This window comes from Chiloscyllium plagiosum, unplaced genomic scaffold, assembly GCF_037043375.1.
Source record: "Chiloscyllium plagiosum isolate Xiang-an unplaced genomic scaffold, Cpla_swu_hap1 HiC_scaffold_47, whole genome shotgun sequence".
NCBI classification, from domain to species: Eukaryota; Metazoa; Chordata; class Chondrichthyes; order Orectolobiformes; family Hemiscylliidae; genus Chiloscyllium; species Chiloscyllium plagiosum.
The window spans coordinates 30,256,929-30,282,137 of NW_028270185.1; the positions used below are offsets into that span (position 1 = coordinate 30,256,929).

Genomic DNA, 25,209 nt, shown 5'->3' on the forward strand with positions numbered 1-25,209 from the left:
TTTATTATACAAACAACCATATGTTTATGACAAATTGAATATAGCTTTATGTACAACTGAAGACATAATAATAAGAAATAATTAATAACTAACAGGTTTATTGTACAATCGAACAAATTGCAGAGTATGGAGTACAGGAGTTGGAATGCCTTGTTGCAGGTGTACAAGAGCTCTTTGAAGAAGTAACAAAGAGGATTGATGAGGACAGAGCAGTAGATGTGATCTATATGGACTTCAGTAAGGCTTTGACAAGGTTCCCCATGGGAGACTGATTAGCAAGGTTAGATCTCATGGAATACAGGAAGAACTAGCCATTTGGATACAGAACTGGCTCAAAGGTAGAAGACAGAGAGTGGTGGTGGACGGTTGTTTTTCAGACTGGAGGCCTGTGACCAGTGGAGTGCCACAAGGATCCTCTACTTTTTGTCATTTACATAAATGATTTGGATGTGAGCATAAGAAGTATAGTTAGTAAGCTTGCAAATGACACCAAAATTGAAGGTGCAGTGGACAGCGAAGAGGGTTACCTCAGATTACAACAGGATCTGGACCAGATGGGCTAATGGGCTGAGAAGTGGCAGATGGAATTTAATTCAGACAAATGCGAGGTGCTACATTTTGGGAAAGCAAATCTTAGCAGGACTTATATACTTAATGGTAAGGTCCCAGGGAGTGTTGCTGAACAAGGAGACCTTGGAGTACAGGTTCATAGCTCATTGAAAGTGGAGTCGCAGGTAGATAGGATAGTGAAGGCAGCGTTCGGTATGCTTTCCTTTATTGGTCAGAGTATTGAGTATAGGAGTTGGGAAGTCATGTTGCAGCTGTGCAGGACATTGATTAGGCCACTGTTGGAATATTGCATGCAATTCTAGTCTCCTTCCTATTGGAAAGATGTTGTGAAACTTGAAAGGATTAAGAAAAGATTTACAAGGATGTTGCCTGGGTTGGAGGATTTGAGTTATAGGGAGAGACTGAACAGGCTCCGGCTGTTTTCCTTGGAGCGTCGGAGGCTGAGGGGTGACCTTATAGAGGTTTACAAAATTATGAGGGGCATGGATAGGGTAAATAGGCAAAGTCTTTTCCCTGGGGTCGGGGAGTCCAGAACTAGAGGGCATAGATTTAGGATGAGAGGGGAAAGATATAAAAGAGACCTAAGGGGCAACTATTTCACGCAGAGGGTGGTACGTGTATGGAATGAGCTGCCAGAGGAAGTGATAGAGGATAGTACAATTGCAACGTTTAAGAGACATTTGGATAGGTATATGAATAGGAAGGGTTTGGAGGGATATGGGCCGGTTGCTGGCAGGTGGGACTAGATTGGATTGGGATATCTGCTCGGCATGGACGGGTTGGACTGAAGGGTCTGTTTCCATGCTGTACATCTCTATGACTCTATGACATGAGTGAGGTCACATTTGGAATACTGTACACAGTTCTAGTCGCTCTACTATAGAAAGTAACTATTAAACTAGAAAGAGGGCAGAAAAGATTTACTAGGATGTTACCTGGACTGGAAGGTTTGCGCTACAAGAAGAGATGAGATAGGATGGGACATTTTTCCCTGGAGTTTAGGAGATTCAGGGGTGACCTTATACAGAACTATAAAATCATGAGCGGCGTAGATAAGGTAGGTAGCCAGCAGCTTTTCCTCAAGGGAGTCTAAAACTCTGGGGCATATGTTTAAGGTGAGAGGAGAGAGATACAAAAGGGCATAGAAAGGCAGTTTTCTTCACACTGAGGATGGTGAGTGTCTGGAATGGGCTGCCAGAGGTGGTGGAAGTGAGTACAATTTTATCATTTAAGAAACATTTAGACAGGTGTATGGATGGGTTAGATATGGGGGTACATGGACCAAACACAGGCAAAAGGGACTAGTTTAACGGTGAAAACTGGAAAGCATAGGCATGCTGGCCGAAAGGCCTGTTTCTATGATGGCGATCTCTTGGATTCTTTTATAAAAGCTTCACAATCACAGCTCCATCTCCCTGTGCTCGACGGTGAATATCACCCACACACCGACACACTCACCAGCTGCTACTGAAAGTTTCTATTGAATACTCCACATCGTTCCCATTCTATTTCGGAATTCCAGGAATTGTTTTACTTGAGCCAATGTAATATCTCATGTGTTTCACTTGATGGAGGTGAGAGATTTACACCTCTCAGTAATATCAAGTCCAAATAGTTGGCAATTTCTTGATCCTTTGATCACACAAATACTCGGACACCAGCCCTGCATTCTCTCAGTGATCGGAGTTGCTTCTTTCCATCTGAACTGAACTGATTCCTCCATAATCTAAGAAAGAAATTAATGATTAATAACCAACCAATTAATAAAGTTAAAATGACAGAATCATTCATAATTTTCCAATTGAAACACACATTTTGAAATCAAACTGTGAGCAGCTACACAGTAACAAATGGGTGTAAGCTCAAAGAGAATCTAATGAGCTGCTGCACACACAGACAGTGCTGTAAGAAACTAAGGTATTGATATTTGGGGAATGATGTAAATTGAGGATGTAGTTGGAGGGGGAAATCGCATTGGACTTGTAATGCAGTGACCTAGAGTACAAATGCCAGCAACTGGCTGAATTTTATCTCAAATAATTAAACCATCTGGAATTGAAAGTTAGTTTCATAGTCACCATTTTCATAGAACCTAATCAGTGATTGCTGTAAATACACATCTGCTTCACTCATGTCCATCACCAAAGGGAATCTGGGAATCTTACCTGGTCTGGCCCAGAGGTATTTTCAGAAGACATTAAATAGTTCTGACTGATATACAATGTGTGGTTAAAGATGTATGTTTCAGATATGAATATGAAATGAAAATGGGATGGATATCTGGTTTCAACTTTGGCACTGAAGCTTACAACACATGTAATTAACACAGTAATGACTCCTTCCTAACGACTGGTATCAAGACAGATATGGGCAAGGATTTTTATTTTGCTGATTTTACATCACTTCACACTGAAATGTTGATTGCACTTTGAACACCATCTCAAAGAAGTGCTTCAAATGGCAAGGACGGAGAATAGATTCCGGCTGGGGAGCAACAGATTCTCAGTAGCAACACAAGGGACCAAATTCGTTAATTCGTGAGGACACTGTCAACCAGACTAGACCTGAAACTAGCGCAAAGGGAACCAATAAGAGATAACAACTTGTTTCAACTTCATGAGATGGGAATCGCGGAGGCCATGGGACTCAGCAGGAGAAAGAGCATCCACCAGAGGGTGGTAGTGAGAAGTGACTGAGGAAAATTCTGGGAGTTGAATCACTAGAAAAGGGAAGGAGATTGCTGAGTATTCAGTGTCAAAGAACAGCTAGATTAACTCCTGGAAAGGGAGGGTGAACAGCAGTGTGTGTGATTCAGATGGGAACTAACAATCAACAACTTTAAGGCAGAGCAAAGAGTGTCTTTCAGCAAGGTGATGGTCCTCCAGGAGCAGTTGATGTTTGTCTCGTTGTGCGTCCCGGGGAACAGACTGTAGAGCACAGAGTCTTGTGTGATGGAACTGCTCAGGACGAACCTTGACAAAGGCCACTGCATCTTTCTCCAGACTTCCTTTGCAAAGACAAATTCCAGAAGAAGATGTGTGACAGTTTCTCTCCCCCCCACAACCCCTTAGAGAGTAGCATGCTGAGGCAAAGAGAGTCTGGGTTCGAGAGAGGGAGAGAGAGAGAGAGAGAGAGACAGACAGACAGACAGACAGACAGACAGAAAAAGAGAAAAAAAAAGAGAGAAGAGGATTCAACGACAGGAGCAGGGCTGTCTAGTTGCCTACATGCAGTGCCTTGGTGAGACCACACCTGAAGTCATGTGTATAGTTTTTGTCCCTTATCTAAGGAAGGACATTCATGCATAGAAGGAATACGACAAAGGTTTTCCAGACTGACTCGTGGGATAGCAGGACTGATGAATGAAGAGAGACTGGATCAGTTAGGACTATTTTCACTGTAGGTTAGAATAATATGGGGCACCTTTTAGAAACCTACAAAATTCTAACAGGAAAGGTCAGGGTAAACACAGGAAGGATGTTCCCAAGGTCCAGAACCAAGGGTCAATGTCTAAGGATCTGGGGTAGGCTATTTCGAGCTGAGCTGAGGATAAATTTCTTCACTCAGGTTGAGGTGAGTCTGTGAAATTCCCTGTCAGAGAGAGTGCTTGTTGGCTAAAACACTGAATGGTTGGAAAGAAAAAGTTAAATATTGTTCTCAAAAAGAACAGAAATTTCTGGTGAAACTCAGCAGGTTTACAGAGAGAGAAAAACAGAGTCAGCTGTGAAGAAGGATCACTGGACTCGAAACATTAACTTTATTTTCTCTCCACAGATGCTGTCAGGCTTGTTGAGTTTCTTCAGCAATTTTGGCTTTTGTTTCAGGTTTATAATATCTGTATTTCTTTGCTTTAGTACGTCATGTTGTGGCTGTGCAGGCCATTGCTTTGGCCACTTTTGAAATGCTGCATGCAGCTCTGGGCTTCTTGCTATAGGAAGGATGTTGTGAAAGTTGAAATGGTTCAGAAAGGATTTACAAGGATGTTGCTGGGGTTGGAGGATTTGATCTAGAGGGAGAGGCTGAATAGGCTGGGGCTGTTACCCTTGAAGTGTGGGAGGCTGAGGGGTGACCTTATTGAGGTTTATAAAACAATGAGGGGCATGGGTAGGGCAAATAGACAAGATGTTTTCCCCAGGGTTAGGGGATACCAAAACTAGGGGGCATAGGGTTAAGTTGAGGGGGCAAGATTTAAAAGGGTCCTAAGGGGCAACTTTTTCACACAGAGGGATGGTATGAGATTGGAGTGAGCTGCCAGAGGAAGTGGTGGAGGCTGGTACAATTACAGCATATAAAAGACATCTGGATGGGTTTATGAATGCGAAGGGTTGAGGGGGATTAGGGCCAAATGTTGTCAAATAGACTCTGTGATGAAGCTGCTCCTTTAACAAGGTTTTATTTTTAAAAGAATTTGTGCAATGAAAGGGGAATGGTCACTTCCGCCAGCTCAGCTTTTCTCTGGTTTGATTTGGTTTTTGGACGTCTGGCTATTCACTGAAAGCAGGCAGGTAGTGTTTTGAGGCTGCTGATCCAAGAAACAGTTACGTGAAAGAAGCAGGTTCGTGCTGATCCTCTCTGTCTGACATCTCTCTCCTGTAAGACCCTGTGTTTGATGCTACCTTTTGCGCCACGAGGTGTTTATGGGGATTGTTGCAAGTATAGGGAACAGGTAAAGTCTGTTTGGTTTTTGGATAGGTGAGGTTATTTAGTGGGCGGCACGGTGGCACAGTGGTTAGCACTGCTGCCTCACAGCGCCTGAGACCCGGGTTCAATTCCGGCCTCAGGCGACTGACTGTGTGGAGTTTGCACATTTTCCCCTTGTCTGCGTGGGTTTCCTCTGGGTGCTCCGGTTTCTCCCACAATCCAAAAGATGTGCAGGTCAGGTGAATTGGCCATGCTAAATTGCCCGTAGTGTTAGGTAAGGGGGTAAATGTAGGGGTATGGGTGGGTTGCGCTTCGGCGGGTCGGTGTGGACTTGTTGGGCCGAAGGGCCTGTTTCCACACTGTCATGTAATCTAATCTGTAATCTAATCTAATTCTGTATTCAGTTCTCTTTTGCTTCTATTTCATTGACTAATCTTGTAAATAAATTTGGTTTTGTTTAAAATGAAGTGGTTTGACCAATGGCACCTCTCCTGGAATATCCACTTTACACCTTCTTAAAACAACGAGCAATGTTAGGGTCTGGGCTACTTTTTTGAAATGTTTTGAGGGGGTCTGGCCTGGTCCATAACAACAGGTTTAATTGGAAGCACTAGCTTTCGGAGCACTGCTCCTTCATCAGGTGGTTGTCCGGAACAGTGCTCTGAAAACTAGTGCTCCCAATTAAACCTGTTGGACTACAACATAGCGTTGAGTGATTTTTAACTCTGTATACCCCAGTCCAACACTGGCAGCTCCACATCCTAACCTAATCTAGTTCCTTTTGCCAGCGCTTGTCCCATTTCCTTTCTATTCTTGTGCCCACCCGGATGCCTTTTAAACATCATAATTGTACCAGCCTCCACCATTTCTCTGGCAGCTCATTCCATACACGCACCACCCTCTGCATGAAGAGGTTGCCCCTGAGGTCCCTTTTCAATGTTTCCCCTCTCACCCTAAACCTATGCCCTCTAGTTCTGGACTCCACCATCCTAGAGAAAGAACTTGTCTATTTACCCTAACCATGGGACTCATTATTTTATAAACCTCTATAAGGTCACCCCTCAACCTCCGATGCTCCAGAGAAAACAGAGTTTATTCAGCCTCTCCGTACAGCTCAAAGCCTCCAACACTGACAACTTTGTAAATCTTTTCTGAACCCTTCCAAGTTTCACAACATCCTCCCTCTAGGAGAGCAGAATTGCACAGAATATTCCAAAAGTGGCCTAACCAATGTCATGTACAGCTTCAACATGACCTCCCAACTCCTAGACTCAGTCCTCTGACCAATAAAGGAAAGCATACCAAATGCCTTCTTCACTATCCTATCTACCTGTGACTCAACTTGCAAGGAACTATGAACCTGCACTTCAAGGTCTCTTTGTTCAGCACAGTCCCCAGGACCTTCCCATTAAGTGTATAAGTCATGCCCTGATTTGCCTTTCCAAAATGTAGCACCTCACATTTATCTAAATTAAACTCCATCTGAACTAAATTAATTTGGGGTATCTGTTCGACATGGACAGTTAGACAAAAGAGCCTGTTTCCGTGCTGAACATCTCTATAACGCCAGGCAGATAAAGTTCTTAAGGGTTAAAGGGGTCAAAGATATCAGGGAGAAAACAGGAACAGGGTTCAAGTTGGATAATCATCCATGGTATATATAATGATAGATCAGGGTCTATGGGCTGAATGGCCTGCTGCTGCTCTGATTTTCTATGTTCCGGTGAATTAATATGTTAAGCACCCCTGAAGAACTTGCTGTGGACATGACTTAAGGAAATTATTGCTTACAATACAATGGAAATGTTTAATGTTTTAACGTATGCACTCACTGAATCAGCTCCAAATTCTTGCAGATGATGATGAAGTTTCTCATTTTCGGAATGCAATCATCTGTGAATTTATTTCCATCCAGGTATAGCATTGACAATGATTCGCTCTGACTAAATGCCATCCTCGGGTCTTCAATGCAAGCAAATGTCAGATTGTTATCCTGCAAACTAAAGATTGATAATTACAAATCAGTTTTCAATACAGCTCGAAAAGATAAAAGAAATTCCACTGAGAAGGAAAAGCAATAATTGGAACAGCATAACAAAGTGAGAAAGCTTTTGAACCATCAGCCTCCTTTTCATTTTATTTGACTCAGTAATGACGAACTAATAATCAATTAATTTTAATGCTTTTAGTCTTTAACACTATTATTCCTTAATTGAAAGACATTACTCTTAATTTTGAAAAGAATATGCGTACCTACAACCTCACAGAATCAAACAGGGTACAGTGCAGGAGGAGGTGATTCGAGGCTCCGAATGAGCAATTCACTTCCTGCCACTCTGTATCCCGTATCCCTGTGCACTGGGCCTTTCCAGACCAAAGTTTAATTCCTTTTTGAACACTTCAGTTGAACCGGCCTCTGCCATGATGTCAGTCAGGCACAACATTCCAACCTTAACCAGTCACTGTGCAGAAAAGATTATCTCACATTGTTCTTGCTTCTTTTGGCAATTTCTTGAATTTTTGTGCTGATATACTTGATCATTTCATGGCAGTGAACAGTTTATTGCTACCGACTCTTTCCATTGTCATTATCATTTTTAATACTTCATTCAAATTACATCACAGCTTCCTTTCCTTAATGGAGACAGATCCAATGTTTGCAATCTATCTTCAGACCTTATGTTCATGATCCATGAAATCCTTTTCATGAGTCATTTCTTCCTTTCTCCGATGCCCTGCATCTCTCCTCAAGCATTGTAACAACGTGGGACGTAAACACATCAGCTTAGGCCAAATTGTATTAATTGAACAAAAAAATTAACTTTTTTACTTTCGTCTCTGAATCTTAACAACTCTTTTTGTTGAGAATCTGAAAATTGTGCTTCTCTAGTTGGAAGAAGTGTGGTTTGAACTGGCTCCTGAATGAATGGCTTAACTGTACCTTTAAAATAATGCTCTTTCCTTGATCTTTTAGCTAACGACCCTGTCCCATCATTCAGCATTTTAAACATCTCCATTGGTTACCATGTGACCATAATTTCCACAAAAAGATTCTGATTCAATTTCTCCCTAATATCTTCCTGTTGAAATTTGATTGCAGTCTAATATATACTTGTTGTGCAGAACAGAACAGAATACTCCAGGTGCAGTCTAGCAAGATCGAAGAATGTGGTGCTAGAAAAGCATAGCCGGTCAGGCAGCATCCGAGGAGCAGGAAAATCGACATTTCGAACATAAACCCTTCATCAGGAGTCCTAATGAAGGGTTTAAGTTCAAAGCATCGATTCTCCTGCTCTTCGGATGCTGCCTGACTGGCTGTGCTTTTCCAGCACCACACTCTTGACTCTGATCTCCAGCATCTGCAGTCCTCACCTTCCCCTATATTTTCAACAGTGGTCATGCCAAAGATACAGCAAATTCCCGACTTGCCACAAATCATTGCACATAGAATTTGGGGTTAATGTTGGGAAGATTACCTACTCCAATCGCTTTGTTTTGCATTCCGAATGCGCCAATGATGCAGACAAAATGTTGACTCCTGTATCTCCAATGTTATTGTCATTCAGCCTAACAGCCAAGGAGAAAAAAACAATCAAGGAATGGGAAATCTCTCCGATTAACATAACATAAACTTCACCTTACAGAAACTCCATCCAATTGTTTCTCATTGACACACTGAGGCATGGGCAGATAGAACAGTGTTGTGCAGTATTAGAAAATAGATTGAAATCTTGCATAACTATTCTCACTGAATTAGTTGGTGACCAGTGAACACATATTTCAAACAATAGATTAATTGTTTGGTGAAAAATGAGAGGTGTACAGTTCTTATCATATATTTTACTCAGTAAATTGCTGTTACTCATTCACTGACTGAAAGGCTATTGACAGTACAACCCAGCACAACTTTGAAAAGAGGAATTTGATATATACCTGAAGGAGAAAACATGTGATAGCTTTGAGGGAAGAGGAGGGGAATAGGATGAAGTGTGTAGGCCATTTAAGGAGCCAGTGCAGACATAATTGGCCAGATGGCCTTATTATGTACTACCCATTTTATGACCTGGAAATAGAATATATAATTTAACCCAAAACTGGACACATGGGATTCAGGGAGAGCTTGCCAATTGGATACAAAATTGGCTTATCAGCAGGAGACAATATGGAGGGTTGTTTTTCAGACTTGTAGGCCTGTCACCACTGATGTTCCACGGGGATCGGTTCTGGCTTGTGTTTTGTTTGTCACTTATAGAAACTATTTGGATGAAAATACAGAAGGCATGGTTAGTAAGTTTGCAAATGATATCAAAATTGGTGGCATAGTAAAGAAGAGGATTTTCTAAGGGATTTTGACAAAATGGGTCAATGGGTTGAGAAATGGCAGATGGAGTTCAATCTAGATAAATGCATTTTGATACAACAAACTTGGGGAGAGGTTAATCAGTTAATGGGAGGGCTTTGGACAGTGTTGTACAACAGAGGGAGCTAAGGATTCAGGTACATAATTCTTTGAAGTTTGCATTGGTGAGGCCTCTTCTGGAATACTGTGTCCAGTTATAGTCACTTAGGTAAAAGAAGAATATTGTTAAGGTGGAGGAGGTTCAGAAAAGGTTTACCAGGAAGCTTTGATCTGGAAGGTTTGAGTTATAAGGAGAGGCTGGATAGACTGGGATTTTTTCCCACTGGAGCATAAGAGGTTGAGAGGTGACCTCAGAGGGTTATAAAATCATCAGCGGTATAAAAAGGCTTAATGGTAGGTGTCTTTTCCCGAGGATGGGGGATTTCAAGACTAGGGGCACATTTTTAAGGTGAGAGGACACAGAGTTAAAAAAGTCACAAGAAGAAATTATTTTAAACTCAGAGGGTAGTTCCTGAGGAAGTGATGGATATGGGTGCAATTAGTGGCAGATGGAGTTTAATTCAGATAAATGCGAGTTGCTGCATTTTGGGAAAGCAAATCTTAGCAGGACTTATACACTTAATGGTAAGGTCCTAGGGAATGTTGCTGAACAAAGAGACCTTGGAGTGCAGGTTCATAGCTCCTTGAAAATGGAGTCGCAGGTAGATAGGATAGTAAAGAAGGCGTTTGGTATGCTTTCCTTTATTGGTCAGAGTATTGAGTACAGGAGTTGGGAGGTCATGTTGCGGCTGTACCAGACATTGGTTAGGCCACTGTTGGAATAGTGTGTGCAATTCTGGTCTCCTTTCTATTGGAAAGATGTTGTGAAACTTGAAAGGGTTCAGAAAAGATTTACAAAGATGTTGCCAGGGTTGGAGGATTTGAGCTATATGGAGAAGCTGAACAGGCTGGGGCTGTTTTCCCTGGAGCATCGGAGGCTGTGGGTGACCTTATAGAGGTTTACAAAATTATGAGGGGCATGGATAGGCTAAATAGACAAAGTCTTTTCCCTGGGGTTGAGTAGTCCAGAACTAGAGGGCATAGGTTTAGGGTGAGAGCGGAAAGATATAAAAGAGACCTAAGGGGCAACTTTTTCACACAGAAGGTGGTATGTGTATGGAATGAGCTGCCAGAGGATGTGGTGGAGGCTGGTACAATTACAACATTTAAGAGGCATTTGGATGGGTATATGAATAGCAAGGGTTTGGAGGGATATGGGCTGGGTGCTGGCAGGTGGGACTAGGTTGGGTTGGGATATCTGGTTGGCGTGGACAGGTTGGACCGAAGGGTCTGTTTCCGTGCTGTACATCTCTACGACTCTAAAAGATATTTCGATAAATACATGAGAAGGAAAGGTTCGGAGGGATATGGGCCTGGAGCAGGCAGGTGGGACTAGTTTAGTTGGGATTACGTTCAGCATGGACTGGTTGGACCAAAGGGTCTGTTTCCATGTTATTTGACTCTATGACAAGTGGAACGCAAGACAAAAAATTGATTGTCTTATATTCAATTTTTTAAAACATTTGTGCAATTATATTCCATTGAACTCATCCATATGTAATCCAGCAAAGAGTAAAAGCAATGGTTAATTGTGAGGCATTATTGCCCTGCTTGGATAACACAACAAAGAAAAAGACTTATAGACATCAATCAATCAATAAATTCCTGCTTCTCTGATGCATTTAACAATACACAAGCCATGTTTTCAGTTTCAAGCAGAATGGATAATAGTTCATCCCAACAGTCATGTAAAATATGTGGTGATGAGCTGCCCAATCTCCCTGCTGCTGAGGTGAATGGTGAATTTGGTGCTACCACAAAGGGCAAATCATGCCTCCTGTAAATCACAGACTGTTGAACCTCTATTTCAAACCCACCCTGACCCTCACCCGTAACAGTTTCAGATACATGAATGGCAGCCTTGCTGTGTTAGCAACGTATTCTGCATTGAACTAGGTACAGCATGAACTTACTATTTATCTAGTGAATGGTTGGGTCAAATACAATATCAGATCAGCTTTGGTTTGTAAAAGTAAACTACAAAGGATGATATTCATCTCTGCAATGGCACACAATTGGCGACAGAGGTTGGGTTCAACAGTTTGATTTGCCACCTGATCTCCATTGCTATTCTCTGTCAGTGAACTGTGTTCAGTCACACACCAGGTCTGTTCATTTAATTGAGGGCCTCTTAGGATTAGTGTTCAAACCTTCGCCAACTTTTCGTTTAATTTATTATTTTATCAATTTTGATTTGTAGCTGTGAACTGCAATGAGCTGGAAATGATCTTTGGATTGTGAACAGCAACTTGTGTTTCAACAAAACAAACAAACAAGCTGCTGTTTGTTCGCGAGGTGGGGCCTCACAGTTAATGGCAGGTTAGCTCTTGATCAATAGGATCCTGTAGATGTTTCAGCACAGTGGGAGAGCAGCACATTGAACCAGATAAGAAATGTTTGGGAATTGATCAGGCCAGTACCTGGGAATTGTTGTGTACAAGCCTGGGATAGAACATAAAATTGAAAGAACTGTGGATACTGGACATAAGAAACAAAAACAAAAATTGAGGGAAAAGCGCAACAGGTCTGGCAGCATCTGTGGATAGATATATTTCGGTCCAATGAGCTTTCCTCACAACAGCAATTTCCATTTGTTTCTGGGAGAGAACGAGATGGTCAAACATAGGCATAGATCACAGTTTAAGTTGGTTTTTGGGACTGTGCTTTTGAGAGAATGAACTTAGCTATTGACGTTACAGCATGAAGATTTAAATGCTCCCTGCCTAACCTTCCACTTTACTTCAGAATTTCAGTTCTCAGAGTGAATTCAAAGGTGGCACAGATTGATATCTTCAGAAAATTAACAAAGAAACCATTAAATATACATTGAGAGTAAGATACGAAAACCACTTAATCTGGCCAGTTTTGTTACTTTATTTTAATTATCCCTTCACTGTGTTTATTTGTCTGTCTTTTGTGTGAATTGCCCTGAAAACAAGATTATTGGTTTCAAACTTTGTTGTTTAAGTTTGCTGTGCTAAAGTTCCTATATTGGTAATAAATTGCTTTTTTGTTGTTGTTTCAGTTATTAACCTACTGTCTAGGTTTCATTATCAACGGAGTCTGCGATTGGTTATAAAGTCTGGTTAGGAATTGCTGAGGTTAAAATCTTTGAAGGTTTTAATTTTACTCTGTTGTGAACACAGAGGTACGATGATTTGGCTCGGTTCTTTGTTTCCTTGTCATAGCACTAGTTAAAGACTCTGCCAGACTCCTTGTGGCTTTGAATGTCTCACAGTGTAAGACCAACCAAGTTAGCCTGGTGCTTTTTTTTGTTATAGTTAGAGCACTCAGTATCAAGGTCAATGCGGTAGTAGCGTTAAAAATAAATAAAAAGCATGGAAAACTCCTTGATTCTCAGAAAAAAAAACGAATAGTAATTGTTATTCAGCTACTATAGTGACAAGTGGCTCAACAGTTAGCATTGTTTCCTCACAGCACCAGGGATCTGGGTTTGATTCCACCCCTGGGTGACTGTCTGTGTGGAGTTTGCACATTCGCCCAGTGTCTGCGGGGGTTGCCTCTGGGTACTCCGGTTTCCTCCCACAGTCAACTATGTGCAGGTTAGATGGACTGATCATGCTAAATTGCCCATAGTTTCTAGGGATGTGCAGACTAGAGGGTTATAGAGTCATAGAGATGTACAACAAGGAAACAGACCCTTTGGTCCAACTCGTCCATGCCGACCAGATATCCTTAATTAATCTAATCACATTTGCCAGCATTTGGCCCATATCCCTCTAAATGATTCCTATTCATAAACCCTCCAGATGCCTTTTAAATGTTGTAATTGCACCAGCCTCCACCACTTCCTCTGGCAGCTTATTCCATACCCACACCATCCTTTGTGTGAAGAAGTTGCCCCTTAAGTACCTTTTAAATCTTTCCCCTCTCACTCCCAGATCCCAAGGAAAAGACCTTGCCTATTTACCCTAAACATGTTCCTCATGACTTTATAAACTCTATATATAAGGTCACCCTCAGCCTTCAATGCTCCAGGGAAAACAGTCCCAGTCCATTCAGCCTCTCCCTATAGGTCAAACGCTCCAACCCTGGCAACATCCTTCTAAATCTTTTCTGTAGCCTTTCATGTCCCTTTAAAATGCAGGGATAGGGGAGGGGTCTGGATGGGATGCACTTCAGAGGGTTGTTGCAGACTAGATGGTCCAAATGACCGTTTTCTGCTCTGTAGAGATTCTATGATCCTATGAAATTCATATCAGGTGGAATTTATAAGAGAAAATCGATGGGTCGTTGCAGACATGTTATCTAATTTCACCCGGATCAATATATACCTTAGAACTTTGCACTTGTGGATTGCAGGGGCCAATCGTTTGATCCCCTCCTCCTGAATATAACATTTCTCCAAATTCAACTCCATCACTGACTCACAAAGTTGTACAACATGAGACATTACAAAACAGTCCATTGGGTTCAATCTCAGTGCATTCTTTGGATTGGAGTCCCCAAAGTTCAAACGCTCCACAGATCCAATGGTCTTCTGAACTAAAGCTCTATTCTGAGACTCCGACAAATAATGGAATATGTTCAGCAGTTTCCTCTTTCCAGTGACTCTGTCCATGTTTTTGATTTCTGCCTGAACATTGGCCTGCAGCCAGTCTATCACCTGACTGGTCGTGTGATGAGACAGCGGACCCAGGAATGGTTCCAGATTTCGGGATGAAGTGGGTGTTGAAAGACCAACTAAAAATCGAATAAAAATCTCAAACCGACCATCATCCTTCTTAAAAGCACAGTGTAGCATTTCCACCATGTTCTGATGCTTTGGACTCAAATACTGAGCCAGGGCGGCCAAGAATTCTTGGATGGTAAGGTGGAGAAATGTGTACACAATGTTTTTAGCTGTGTCATCCCTTTCCAAGATCTCCATCATGAATCCTGAAATGAATTTGCTGGACTCCAGCTGATGCTGAATGAAGTGATTCTCATTAAAAACAATTCTCCTTTTCGAAACTCCCTGGTAAGCCAACTCCCCGAGTCGCTGTAAAACCATCCGCTGGTCCTCAACATCTCGCTTGTGGTTGTCCAAGAGATTGGAAAGGTAGATGGAGAAAAGTTGAGTGATGGTTTTGGGAAGAGGTTGCTTGCACTTCAGCTGTGTAAAGAGCGGGCCTAAGGTTGAGCAAATGATCCAGCAATATGAAGGGTTGTAGCACATGGTGTACAGGATCTCATTCTCCTCGATGTGTTTGAAGACATTGGTAGCAAGTTGCTCACTGCCAAAAAACTTTCTGAAAAATTTTTTTCTTTCATCAGCAAGAAAGCCCAGGATCTCAGCCCAAAGGTTGACATTGGCCTTTTCCAATGAGTCAAGGGCAGTCGGCCGGCTGGTAACCAGCACAGAACAACCTCTGAGCAGCTGTTGCTGTACCAGGGAGTACACCATTTCAAAAACTTCACATCTGCAGTCAGGCGCAACACAGTGATTCGCAGAGACATCACCAGCCACGCGGCCAGTGAAATCAATCTGGTGTTTGTACTCATCTAATCCATCAAAAACCAAGAGAAGATATTCAGGTTTCATCCAGATATCTTCAATTATCTTTTCTAAATAAGGGTACTGATCCAATACCATTTCAGTCAGAGAAATGGCTCTGTTGATGGCATTAAGATTTCGAAATGTGAAATGTAGAACAAATTGGAACTGAGGATAGATGTTTCCTGCTGCCCATTCATGGACCATCCTCTGCACCATTGTTGTCTTACCAATGCCAGCCACTCCGCTAACCACCGTGGTGCCAGACAGGCTGGAGTGGCCAAAACTGCTCTTGAATAATTGATCAATCCGGATTTTTTCAAGTTCGCTGGTGACGTACTTCCGCTGCCATTCTTCATGTTCCCTGCCTCTGGAAAGGAGCTCATGTTCCACTAGTCTCCGTTCACGCAGAGTGGAAATAATGATAAGCTCTGTATATCGATCAGTGAGGGAAATGGTCGTTATTTTGCTGTCTCCTTTGATGGTGTGTTTGACCACATGCTCGGTTTGGTGGAGGAGGTGTTGCTTGTGTTGATCTTGTATACCTTTCATGACAATGATCAAAATTATGTTGGCATTGTTCTTATTTGTTAATTAACTACATTAAAACAATTAACGAGAAGCAAGGAGGAGTTTGAGTTGGGTAGCAATACAAAATATGTGAGTCGAATCCAAATTTTACTACGCTGTGCTAGTAATTAATCTTATCGAATAAATATTGAATTAAATTAAATATAAATCAGGGAGAATCAGATGGATTATAGTAGATTTTACATTATAACAGACAAGCCCCTCCACTCTATCGTCATCTCCATTTGAGGAGAATTCAACATTGGAACATGTGAGAAGCCAAATATTATCATATTGTTCACTTATTACTTACTGTATTCATTTTTGTTTTGTCTGTTGTCCCCAGTGGAGATAGTATCAGAGTGTTTATAAGATTGATGTCTGCTTCAATCTCAGACAATTTATACCTAATATAAACATATGGCCCACTGGCTGAATAGGGACTGTGTATAATACTCACTTTTTCAATGCTTAATGTTGGGAACAGGATGACAAACCAGTGATACAATTAAATGTGCTATGTGAACCATAATTATAAAATAACACTGTTGATGTATAAGGATCACATTGGGATCTTCCACCAATTTTATCAATTCATTGTCCATTTCAGTGCGAAAACTGAAGCCTCTCATTGTACAGTCTAAGATTGTATGTGAATGGACTCCCTATCTATTCTGAATCTTCATATGAATCTACCTATACCCAGCTTGACCCCATATTTGATTTCATGTTTTAACAAGTCCGAGACATAGACGAAGCAAATCTTATCTCGATATGAGCCTAAATATGTTTCCAAGTCAACTAATTGCCTGGCCTGACAATTAAGTACAGTCTTTGACACAGCCACTCTACGTCAGTAAGATTTCAGTCCAAAGATGTGCAGATCAGGTGAATTGGCCATGCTAAATTGCCCGTAGTGTTAGGTAAAAGGGGTAAATGTAGGGATATGGGTGGGTTGCGCTTCGGCGGGGCGGTGTGGACTTGTTGGGCCGAAGGGCCTGTTTCCACACTGTAAGTAATCTAATCTAATCTAATCTAATTTCAGCAAATATGGGCTCTTCACAAATCCAATGTTTCAGCACTGTGTGTAGAAATGTGTTTCTGGGATATGTGACTTATTGAAAAACAATTCCTTATCTAGTCCTGGTTGATCAATTAGGTCAAGCTAATATCATTGTAGCCCTATTTGTGCCTTCATTCAATGCCCAAACAACATCTGATACATGTTGAACTCTAGTACATATGCAGTCGGTAGAAATATGACACTTGGATGTTTAAAGATTCTGTTTCTTTCCGTGACCCATATCCTCACCTTTTTTAGGTCAATGTGCGTTTCAAGTCATTGCCCAGGGCGGAGCCGACATATGAATCAAGACCTTCTTCAACCAATACATACATATCAGTTCAGTCTATCCACACTATGGGACCACACTCTAACTTCTGTATTCATCAGATCTGACTTCATCAGTAACTAGTCTAGAACCAATTGTGATCCTATAAATGACATCATCTTTACTCAGTCTGTCATGTATTTGATTTAAGCTTTAACTGGGTCTGGAGCTCTATGTGACACCAGCCCAATACAGACTTTGTAGACTCCGAGACTCTGGCGATATTGAGGTTTACATTTGCATAAAGGCACCCGACGGCCTTGTATTGACAGTAAAAGCAAGACTTCTTTTCAGACCCTGATGTGACTGAAGGGAAAAGAAATAATGGCCTGACAAAGTACCAGGGAAGATTTTGAAACCAACTGACTTGCAAAACTGAATGTGACTTTGTGGTTCAGCATCTAAAACTGGAAGGTTGGGCTCAGTCTGCTCCAGAGCAGCTGGGAAAATCAAAATGAGCATTCAGCAATTTCCAACAAAGCTCAATATCATACATGTGACATATAATTTGTGGCAGATGGAACACTGTCCATGCCCAAGTTCCAGTTCATTTGCTTTGTGTTGTAACTTGAATTGCATTTTATAGAAACAGTTCATAGTAATAATTTGGAGGGTTTGTTTCCTCTCAGTGATGAAATGTGAGACACAAATAAAATGTTAGAACTTAATTAATGCGGTACGTTTTTATGATTAACGATTACTTTTATTTTGACTTACCTTTGAGGTGATCTGATAGCTCTCCTTCCATCTCTCCGATGTGTGCATTATAAAGCAAGTCAAAACCTGGGAAAGATGTTTCATTTCATTAGTAGTGTGTGGCAGCCTCATCCATTAAAGAGGCAACCATGTTTGATTGCTAGAAATACTTGGACTGTACAATACCTCTGCTCTGAATTTCTTTCAGAATGAGTTTCAGTTTTGGCTTTGATTCTTGCATTTTCACCAATGTTTCCCAAAATATTCGTTCTCTGCAGCCATTGGTTTTGGTTACTGTGTTCAGAAGATGTTTTGTTGCTTCCTTTCTCTGTTGATGCTCTGAAAGATTACGGATATACTGGAATATAAAGAGAAGAACAGGTAAAATAGAAAGGGAAATAGGAAAAGGGAAACAATAGATGAAGGAACGGAATGGAAGAATGAATTGATGGAGGAAATGAGGGAAAAAGAAAGATGGGAAAGAAAGAAACAAAGGAAGAACAATGAAATAAACCAGAAAGAAACAAGAAAAAGAAGAAATAGAAAGGAAAACAATGAAAGAGAGAAAATGATAAACAGCAGTGTCGTAATTGTGAAAAGCTGTTACATTAATGATATTCGATTGGTGAAGAATATTCATCTCAGCACACTGATGAGACCTTGCCTCCACTTGTGAAGAAGAACTATGAGGGAGACATTAGTAGTAGGCAAAAACAAGGGCTGCAGATGCTGGAAACCAGATTCTAGATTAGAGTGGTGCTGGAAAAGCACAGCAGTTCAGGCAGCATCCGAGAAGCAGGAAAATCGATGTTTTGCGCAAAAGCCCTTCATCAGGAATAGAGGAATCTATTGGATATGACATGAAACTTGCAGTTAACAAGTCATGTGATAAACAAAACTGGACTCTACAATATTGGAAGTGGAAGTTTTGGGGTTTGGGTTTGAATCCATAACTGAGCTGAAAATGTGTTGCTGGAACAGCGCAGCAGGTCAGGCAGCATCCAGGGAACAACAGAATCGACGTTTCAGGCATAAGCCCTTCTTCAGGAATCCATAACAGGAATCCTGTTTGAATCCATAACACTTGAACTATGATGCGAACATGAGATCCATGTTGTCACTTTAACAGTTTGTTGTGCATTGCCTTTGATGCTAGAACCACAACATCTTCAATGAATTCCTACATTAAAAGTGGACTAGTTTCACTGCTATATCCAAAGAAACAAAAAGGAAATCCAAAACAATAGATTAGAAATTTTGTAGGAAACATTGAAAAGTTTGTAATTGCCAGGATTTTATTGCAGTAAGAATTGAAAAGATATCAACGGTCATTATGGTATTTGGGGCAATTTGGGTAACTAGTTCTGATAACATCATGAAACTCCAATAATTGAAGTCATAAATATTCTTCAGCTCACCAACAGACACAATATTAACATCACTGCAACTGCATGAAGTGTTGCCTTTTCAACGTGTGTGCTTACAAAGAACAAAGAGAATTTACAGTCCAGGAACAGGCCCTTCAGCCCTCCAAGCCTAAGCCGATCCAAATGTACTGTCTAAACCTGTCGCCCAATTCCTAGCATCTGTATCCCTCTGCTCCCCACCTTCTCATGCATCTGTCTAGATGCATCTTAAATAAATCTACTGTGCCTGCCTCTACCACCTCTGCTGGCAACGTGCTCCAGACACCCACCACCCTCTGTGTGAAGTACTTGCCACGTGTATCCCCCTTAACCCTTCCACCTCTCACCTTGAAAGCGTGACCACTTGTTATTGAATCCTTCACCCTGGGTAAAAGCTTATCTCTATCCACCCTGTCTATATCCTTTATGATTTTGTAAACCTCAATCAGGCCCCCCCTCAATCTCCTTTTTTCTAATGAAAATAAACCTAACCTACTCAATCTCCCTTCATAGCTAGCACCTTTCAGACCAGACAACACCCTCGTAAACCTTCTCTGCACCCTCTCCAAAGTGTCCACATCCTTTTGATAATGTGGCAACCAGAACTGTACACAGTATTCTAAATGTGGCCGAACCAATGTCTTGTACAATTTTAACATGACTTGCCAGCTCTTATATTCAATACCCCGTCCAATGAAGGCAAGCATACTGTATGTCTTCTTGACCACTCTATCCACCTGTGCAGCAACCTTCAGGATACAAAGGACCTGCACTCCCAGATCTCTCTGCTCATCAACTTTTCCCAAGGCTCTTCCATTCATTGTATAATTCACTCTTGAATTAGTCTCACCTAAATGCATCACCTCACATTCGTCTGGATTGAAAACCATCTGCCACTTTTCCGCCCAACTCTCCAGTCTATCTGTACCCTCCTGTATTCTCTGACAGTCCCTTATGCTTTCTGCTACTCCACCAATCTTCGTGTCATCTGCAAACTTGCTGATCATACCAACAGTGCCCTCTTCCAGATCATTTATGTATATCACAAACAACAGTGGCCCCAACACTGACCCCTGTGGACCACCACTGTCACCTTTCTCCATTTCGAGAAACTCCCTTCAACTACTACTCTCTGTCTCCTGTTGCTCAACCAGTTCTTTATCCACCTAGCTAGAACACCCTGTACACCATGTGACTTCACTTTCTCCATAAGTCTACAATGGGGAACCTTATCAACTGCCTTACTAAAGTCCATGCATACGACATCAACAGCCCTTCCTTCATCTATCAACTTGGTCACTTCCTCGAAGAACTCTAATAAGTTGGTAAGGCACGATCTCCCCCGCACAAAACCATGTTGTCTATCACTGATAAGCCCATTATTTTCCAAATATAAATAGATCCTATCCCTCAGTACCTTCTCCAGCAACTTTCCCACCACCGACGCCAGGCTCACTGGTCTGTAGTTACCCGCAATATCCCTACTACCCTTCTTGTAAAGGGGGACAACATGAGCAACCTTCCAGTCCGGCACCTCACCTGTATTTAAGGATGCTACAAAGATATTTGTCAGGCCCCAGCTATTTCCTCTCTCGCCTCCCTCAGCAACCTGGGATAGATCCCATCTGGTCCTGGGGATTTGTCCACTTTAATAACCTCTAGCCTACCCAACGCATCCTCCCTACTTGTGTCAGAGTGATCCACTCCACCAAGGATATGCAAGTCCTGGGCCTCCTCCACCACCAAATCCGAACCACCTGATATCTAGAGGAAGAATGTCTCATCTTCTGCCTTGGGACCCCCCAACCACCCAGAATCAATATGGGTTTCACCATTTTCCTCATTTCCCCTGCCCCCACCTTCTCCTAGATCCAACCTTCCAACTCAGCACTGCCCTCTTGAACTGTCCTACCTGTCCATTTACCTCCCACCAATCTGCTCAACCCTCCTCTCCACCTATCACCTTCACCTTTATCTACCTATTGCATTCCCAGCTACCTTCCCCCCCCCCACCTTCCCCCCCAGCCCAACCCTATCTCTCAGTCCCCTTGGGCCACCCTCCCATTCCTGATGAAGAGCTTGTGCCCGAAACGTCGACTCTCCTGCTCCCCAGATGCTGCCTGACCTCCTGTGCTTTTCCAGCACCAGAGATTCTGATCTCCAGCATCTGCAGTCTCACTTTCTCATACTTAAAATTAAATTGGGCGATTTTTCTTTTTCAATTTCTTTCTGGTTAGTGCAGACATGCTGCACTGAATTGCTTTATTCTGTATCTTTATATTCCTATCGTACCAAACCCACAACCCTGATATTCAATCTACAAACAATCTGGACTTGGAAATATTCTACCTTTCATTCACTGCAGCTGTTTAATAATCCTGGATCCCAATCCTATCGAGAATTCAGCTATATCACATCAAATCGAGTGCAATGCTTCATGAAAGTATGTCGTTCCCAACTTGGCAAGAACAATTAATGACGCAATGCAAATGCTCACCGAGCCACTGGGGAGGAAACTTAATGAAATGATAAATTTGCATGTTATTATACTTCACTTCGATGTCATAATCATTATCTGACTTAGCTTGATGGTTCATGTTTCTAAGGAAGCCTTTCTTCCACCAAGGAATAATTTGTTTTTGGAATCATTAAATGTTTCCTTCACAGCTCTGGTCTTAATTTGTAAACATTTTCCCGAAGGTTTTTTTTTACTGTGGAATAGCAGGCGTGATATACTTTTATAAATGTATGTCATTTGTCCAAACATGAAAGGCTCTTCCCTTCAATATGAATTGATAAATTTTCAAGCTGTGGTCATTCTTGGTGACAGGCATATTCACTATGGCAAAACTCTTTACTGTATTCATTACATGTAACTTGTTTTTGTTTTGTTTAAAAATATTTTGTAGTTGAAAGAAACCATTTTGAATGAACGCTGCGTGTTAATTTCAAGTCACATTTACCAGTTTGTTTTGTACGTTTTACAATGTGACACATGAGCACGTGGAAAATCTATATTATGATTTGACTAGAGACCAATTACCTTCACCTAAAAAGTAGACACAGTGAGTTCAAGGAACTTAGTCAGTGAAAAAAGCTGAATAATTCTCCAGCAACAAACAGCAACAGATTTTACTTAATTATATTTATGACAGTGGGCCAGAATTTATGCACCGTTTATATTCAACATCCAGAATTAACAAGAGGGAAATATGGGAACAGACTTTGATAGAGCACACTACGGAGCATATTGATTAGCAAAAGTAATTAGAACAGTGTCCAGAGATTTCTCAGCTAAACTCACATGGAACACGACCAAGCCAAGAAAACTTCACAAGGGGTTGTAATTCCTCACTTTCAATGATCTGGACAGGACACTTCTTCAAGAGTCCCTCAACATTACCTGCCTCAGTGACATGAGTGGCACCTTACTGGTACTTGAACTTGAACTTCATAAGGTGACCTGTTTAAAACTTGACAACATATTTCTTATTTTGTTTAGATTCCCTACAGTGTGGAAACAGGCCCTTCGAAGAGTAACCTACCCAGACCCATTTCCCTCTGACTAATGCACTTAACCTATGGGCAATTTAACATGCTCTCTGCTAGGATCTTGTTACTTGCAGAGCACACACAAGCTATTCTTCTCAGTGAAATATTCATCGTGGCATTTCTTCCATCTCGCTAACACTGATCTGGTATCCTGACATTCTCTGACATGTGGTTTTCATCATCACATGATTTCATCCACTAACCACTAAGCCACCTCACTAATTTCTATTTTGCTCTCAGTTCGTTATCAGTCCTTCAAGTAAACAACTTTTCATTGTTTATTTTTCTTTGAAAAAAATATTGTTTCAGTATTTTCTATTTTCTGGTGCATTTTTATTTTTGTACCCCTGACCCTTACTTTTATTGTTTTTCATATCATTAATGAGATGCACAACCTTGTTACTTTTCCTTAAATTTCCAAAGGTTCCTTCAATTACATGCCCACTTCAATCATTTTACTGATTTAATAATAGAATAATGGAAAAATTCTATCATATAACTTACAGCGTAATTTCCATTGCTCAATGAACCAGTTGCTGTTAATGTCAGGGCAATGCTCTCCACCAAGTCTAATATTGCATCCTCCAATCTCTCACAGTAGAATCGGGTAATCAGGTTTAACTCCCTGTCGCTGTAACTATTCAGCAATTGACTAATTCCTTTTCCATCATCGTCTGTCCGAAGAAAGTGAACAAAACATGCAATTAAAAAATCTAATGTAAAAAGTTAAAGAAATATCACACCGAAAACCTTCTACTTTCAACCATTGATACAAAATATTAATTTGCAATAAATAATTGTGCGATTTTACTTGCAGACTCTTCCTGTCTCTATGTAGCAATTTCACAAGGATTAATGGTCTCTTTCTCCTCCTACATGACAGAGTCATAAACCTAAATTGTTTCAGTTCTCATTAGTTATTTCTAATCACTCTGCCCATAGATATTACACATTTAGGGTAGCAGGCTGAACTTGAACACACTTAAGAATTCTAACCCTGCATCATTGCTGTGTTTTATTAGCATATGTTTCTACCCAGCAGTGTTATCACGTAAAAATGAGTTCTTTCCCACTGCAACTTCTTTTGTTTTTTTTGTATAACGAGCAGCCACCACTAGTAAAAACTCATGTGTATCCAATTGATGATTTACAAGCGCAGCCTTTTTTGGGCAATGCAATACCAAATATAAACATGGCAGGGGACGTAGTAGGAAGAGAGGGAAGGGATAAAATTGAAATGGAGTTGGACGGGAAATAAAGCACTGTATGCTCTGTGGTGTTCCATCCCTCTGAAGGCATTGAGATGGACATTCTGCGCCCCATCTCCAAGGACACCCGGGCTTGAATGGAACCACAGAAGGACAGATAGTTACCTCCCTCCACAGCCACACTGCCAAGACCTGATTACAACCAGCCTGACCATCCAATTGATGTTACGAGCTGGTTCAGTAAACTGAATTTTGTGTTTCCATGTAGCAGGATTGTGAGCCTAGATGATCTCTCCTGCTGCCACAGATCATGTATGAGGGGATAAAACAACTGTTTTTGTTCATAGGTGGTCTGCCCAGTGGCCAAGCACCAAATACCATTCATCTGCAAGTTGTGCTCAGGCTATCCAGTCTTCTGAGATGCCTGCCATGCTGTTTACCATTCTGATAGCCACAGTCACTTCTCAGCCTTTCCTGAAATTGTAACATTCTATCCTGGAGTGTCTGATACTCATCAGGGAATATTGCCAGTAACACAGCTGATCTTTGAACTTTACCTTTTCCATTTCTTCCTTTCATTGAAGTACATTGTATTTGTCCCACATTTACTCCGTCCGTCATAATTTTGCATTTGTTCACCAGCTAAACAAAAGAATATGTACCATTGTTAGACTGATCAAAATGCTGGCGGAATTTTGTTGCTGCTGCTATTCAACAAATGTAAGCAAACTACATTCTAATAACAGCAAAATGATCGTGTTGATATCAAAATGCAATGACACTGAAAATATTTAACTGTATTGATTAGGATGAAGAGTCATCTAGACTCGGAACGTTAGCTTGTTCTCCCTCTGTGAATGCTATCTGACCCGCTGTGATCTCCAGCAATTGTTGTTTTCAGTTCCGATTCCAGCATCTGGAGTCATTTGTTCCCGCACCTTGATTAAGATCTCAGTGTGTTACCTTCTGGTTATATGATTGTCGTAGAGATCGACAGCACAGAAGAAGGTGATTCCGATTTATCCCCTTTTTCACACCTCTCTCAGACAGGTTGAGCAGGTTAATATTTAATATTTAACCGACACTGTCAACACCCAGCACAGTCAAGGCTTCCTGTGACCCGACATGAAACGGTCTCACTCAGTGGGAGCTTCCACATCAATCCCGAAGGAGCGGGCTCGGGTTTGAGGACACACCTTGAGGGGCTGAGGCAGCGGAA

General features: G+C 41.4%; 1 protein-coding gene across 4 annotated transcripts; it reads right to left on the minus strand.

Moving 5' to 3' along the window:
- On the minus strand, positions 1-25,209 carry LOC148136050 (NACHT, LRR and PYD domains-containing protein 3-like). 4 transcript variants are annotated; one of them, XM_087983995.1, is made up of 9 exons: positions 24,954-25,209; positions 24,548-24,632; positions 23,287-23,456; positions 18,011-18,182; positions 17,846-17,911; positions 13,966-15,712; positions 8,692-8,778; positions 7,044-7,211; positions 2-2,296 (listed from the first exon to the last, which is right to left on the minus strand). In XM_087983995.1, the coding sequence occupies exons 2-9, from the start codon at positions 24,609-24,611 to the stop codon at positions 2,209-2,211; spliced, it is 2,562 nt and encodes an 853-aa protein (XP_087840121.1). In that variant the 5' UTR covers positions 24,612-24,632; positions 24,954-25,209; the 3' UTR covers positions 2-2,208. The 4 variants fall into 4 exon arrangements, with proteins under 4 accessions (XP_087840122.1, XP_087840124.1, XP_087840121.1 ...); XM_087983996.1 differs by lacking the exon at positions 17,846-17,911 and having other exon boundaries at positions 1-2,296; XM_087983997.1 differs by lacking the exon at positions 2-2,296 and having other exon boundaries at positions 7,167-7,211; positions 8,688-8,778.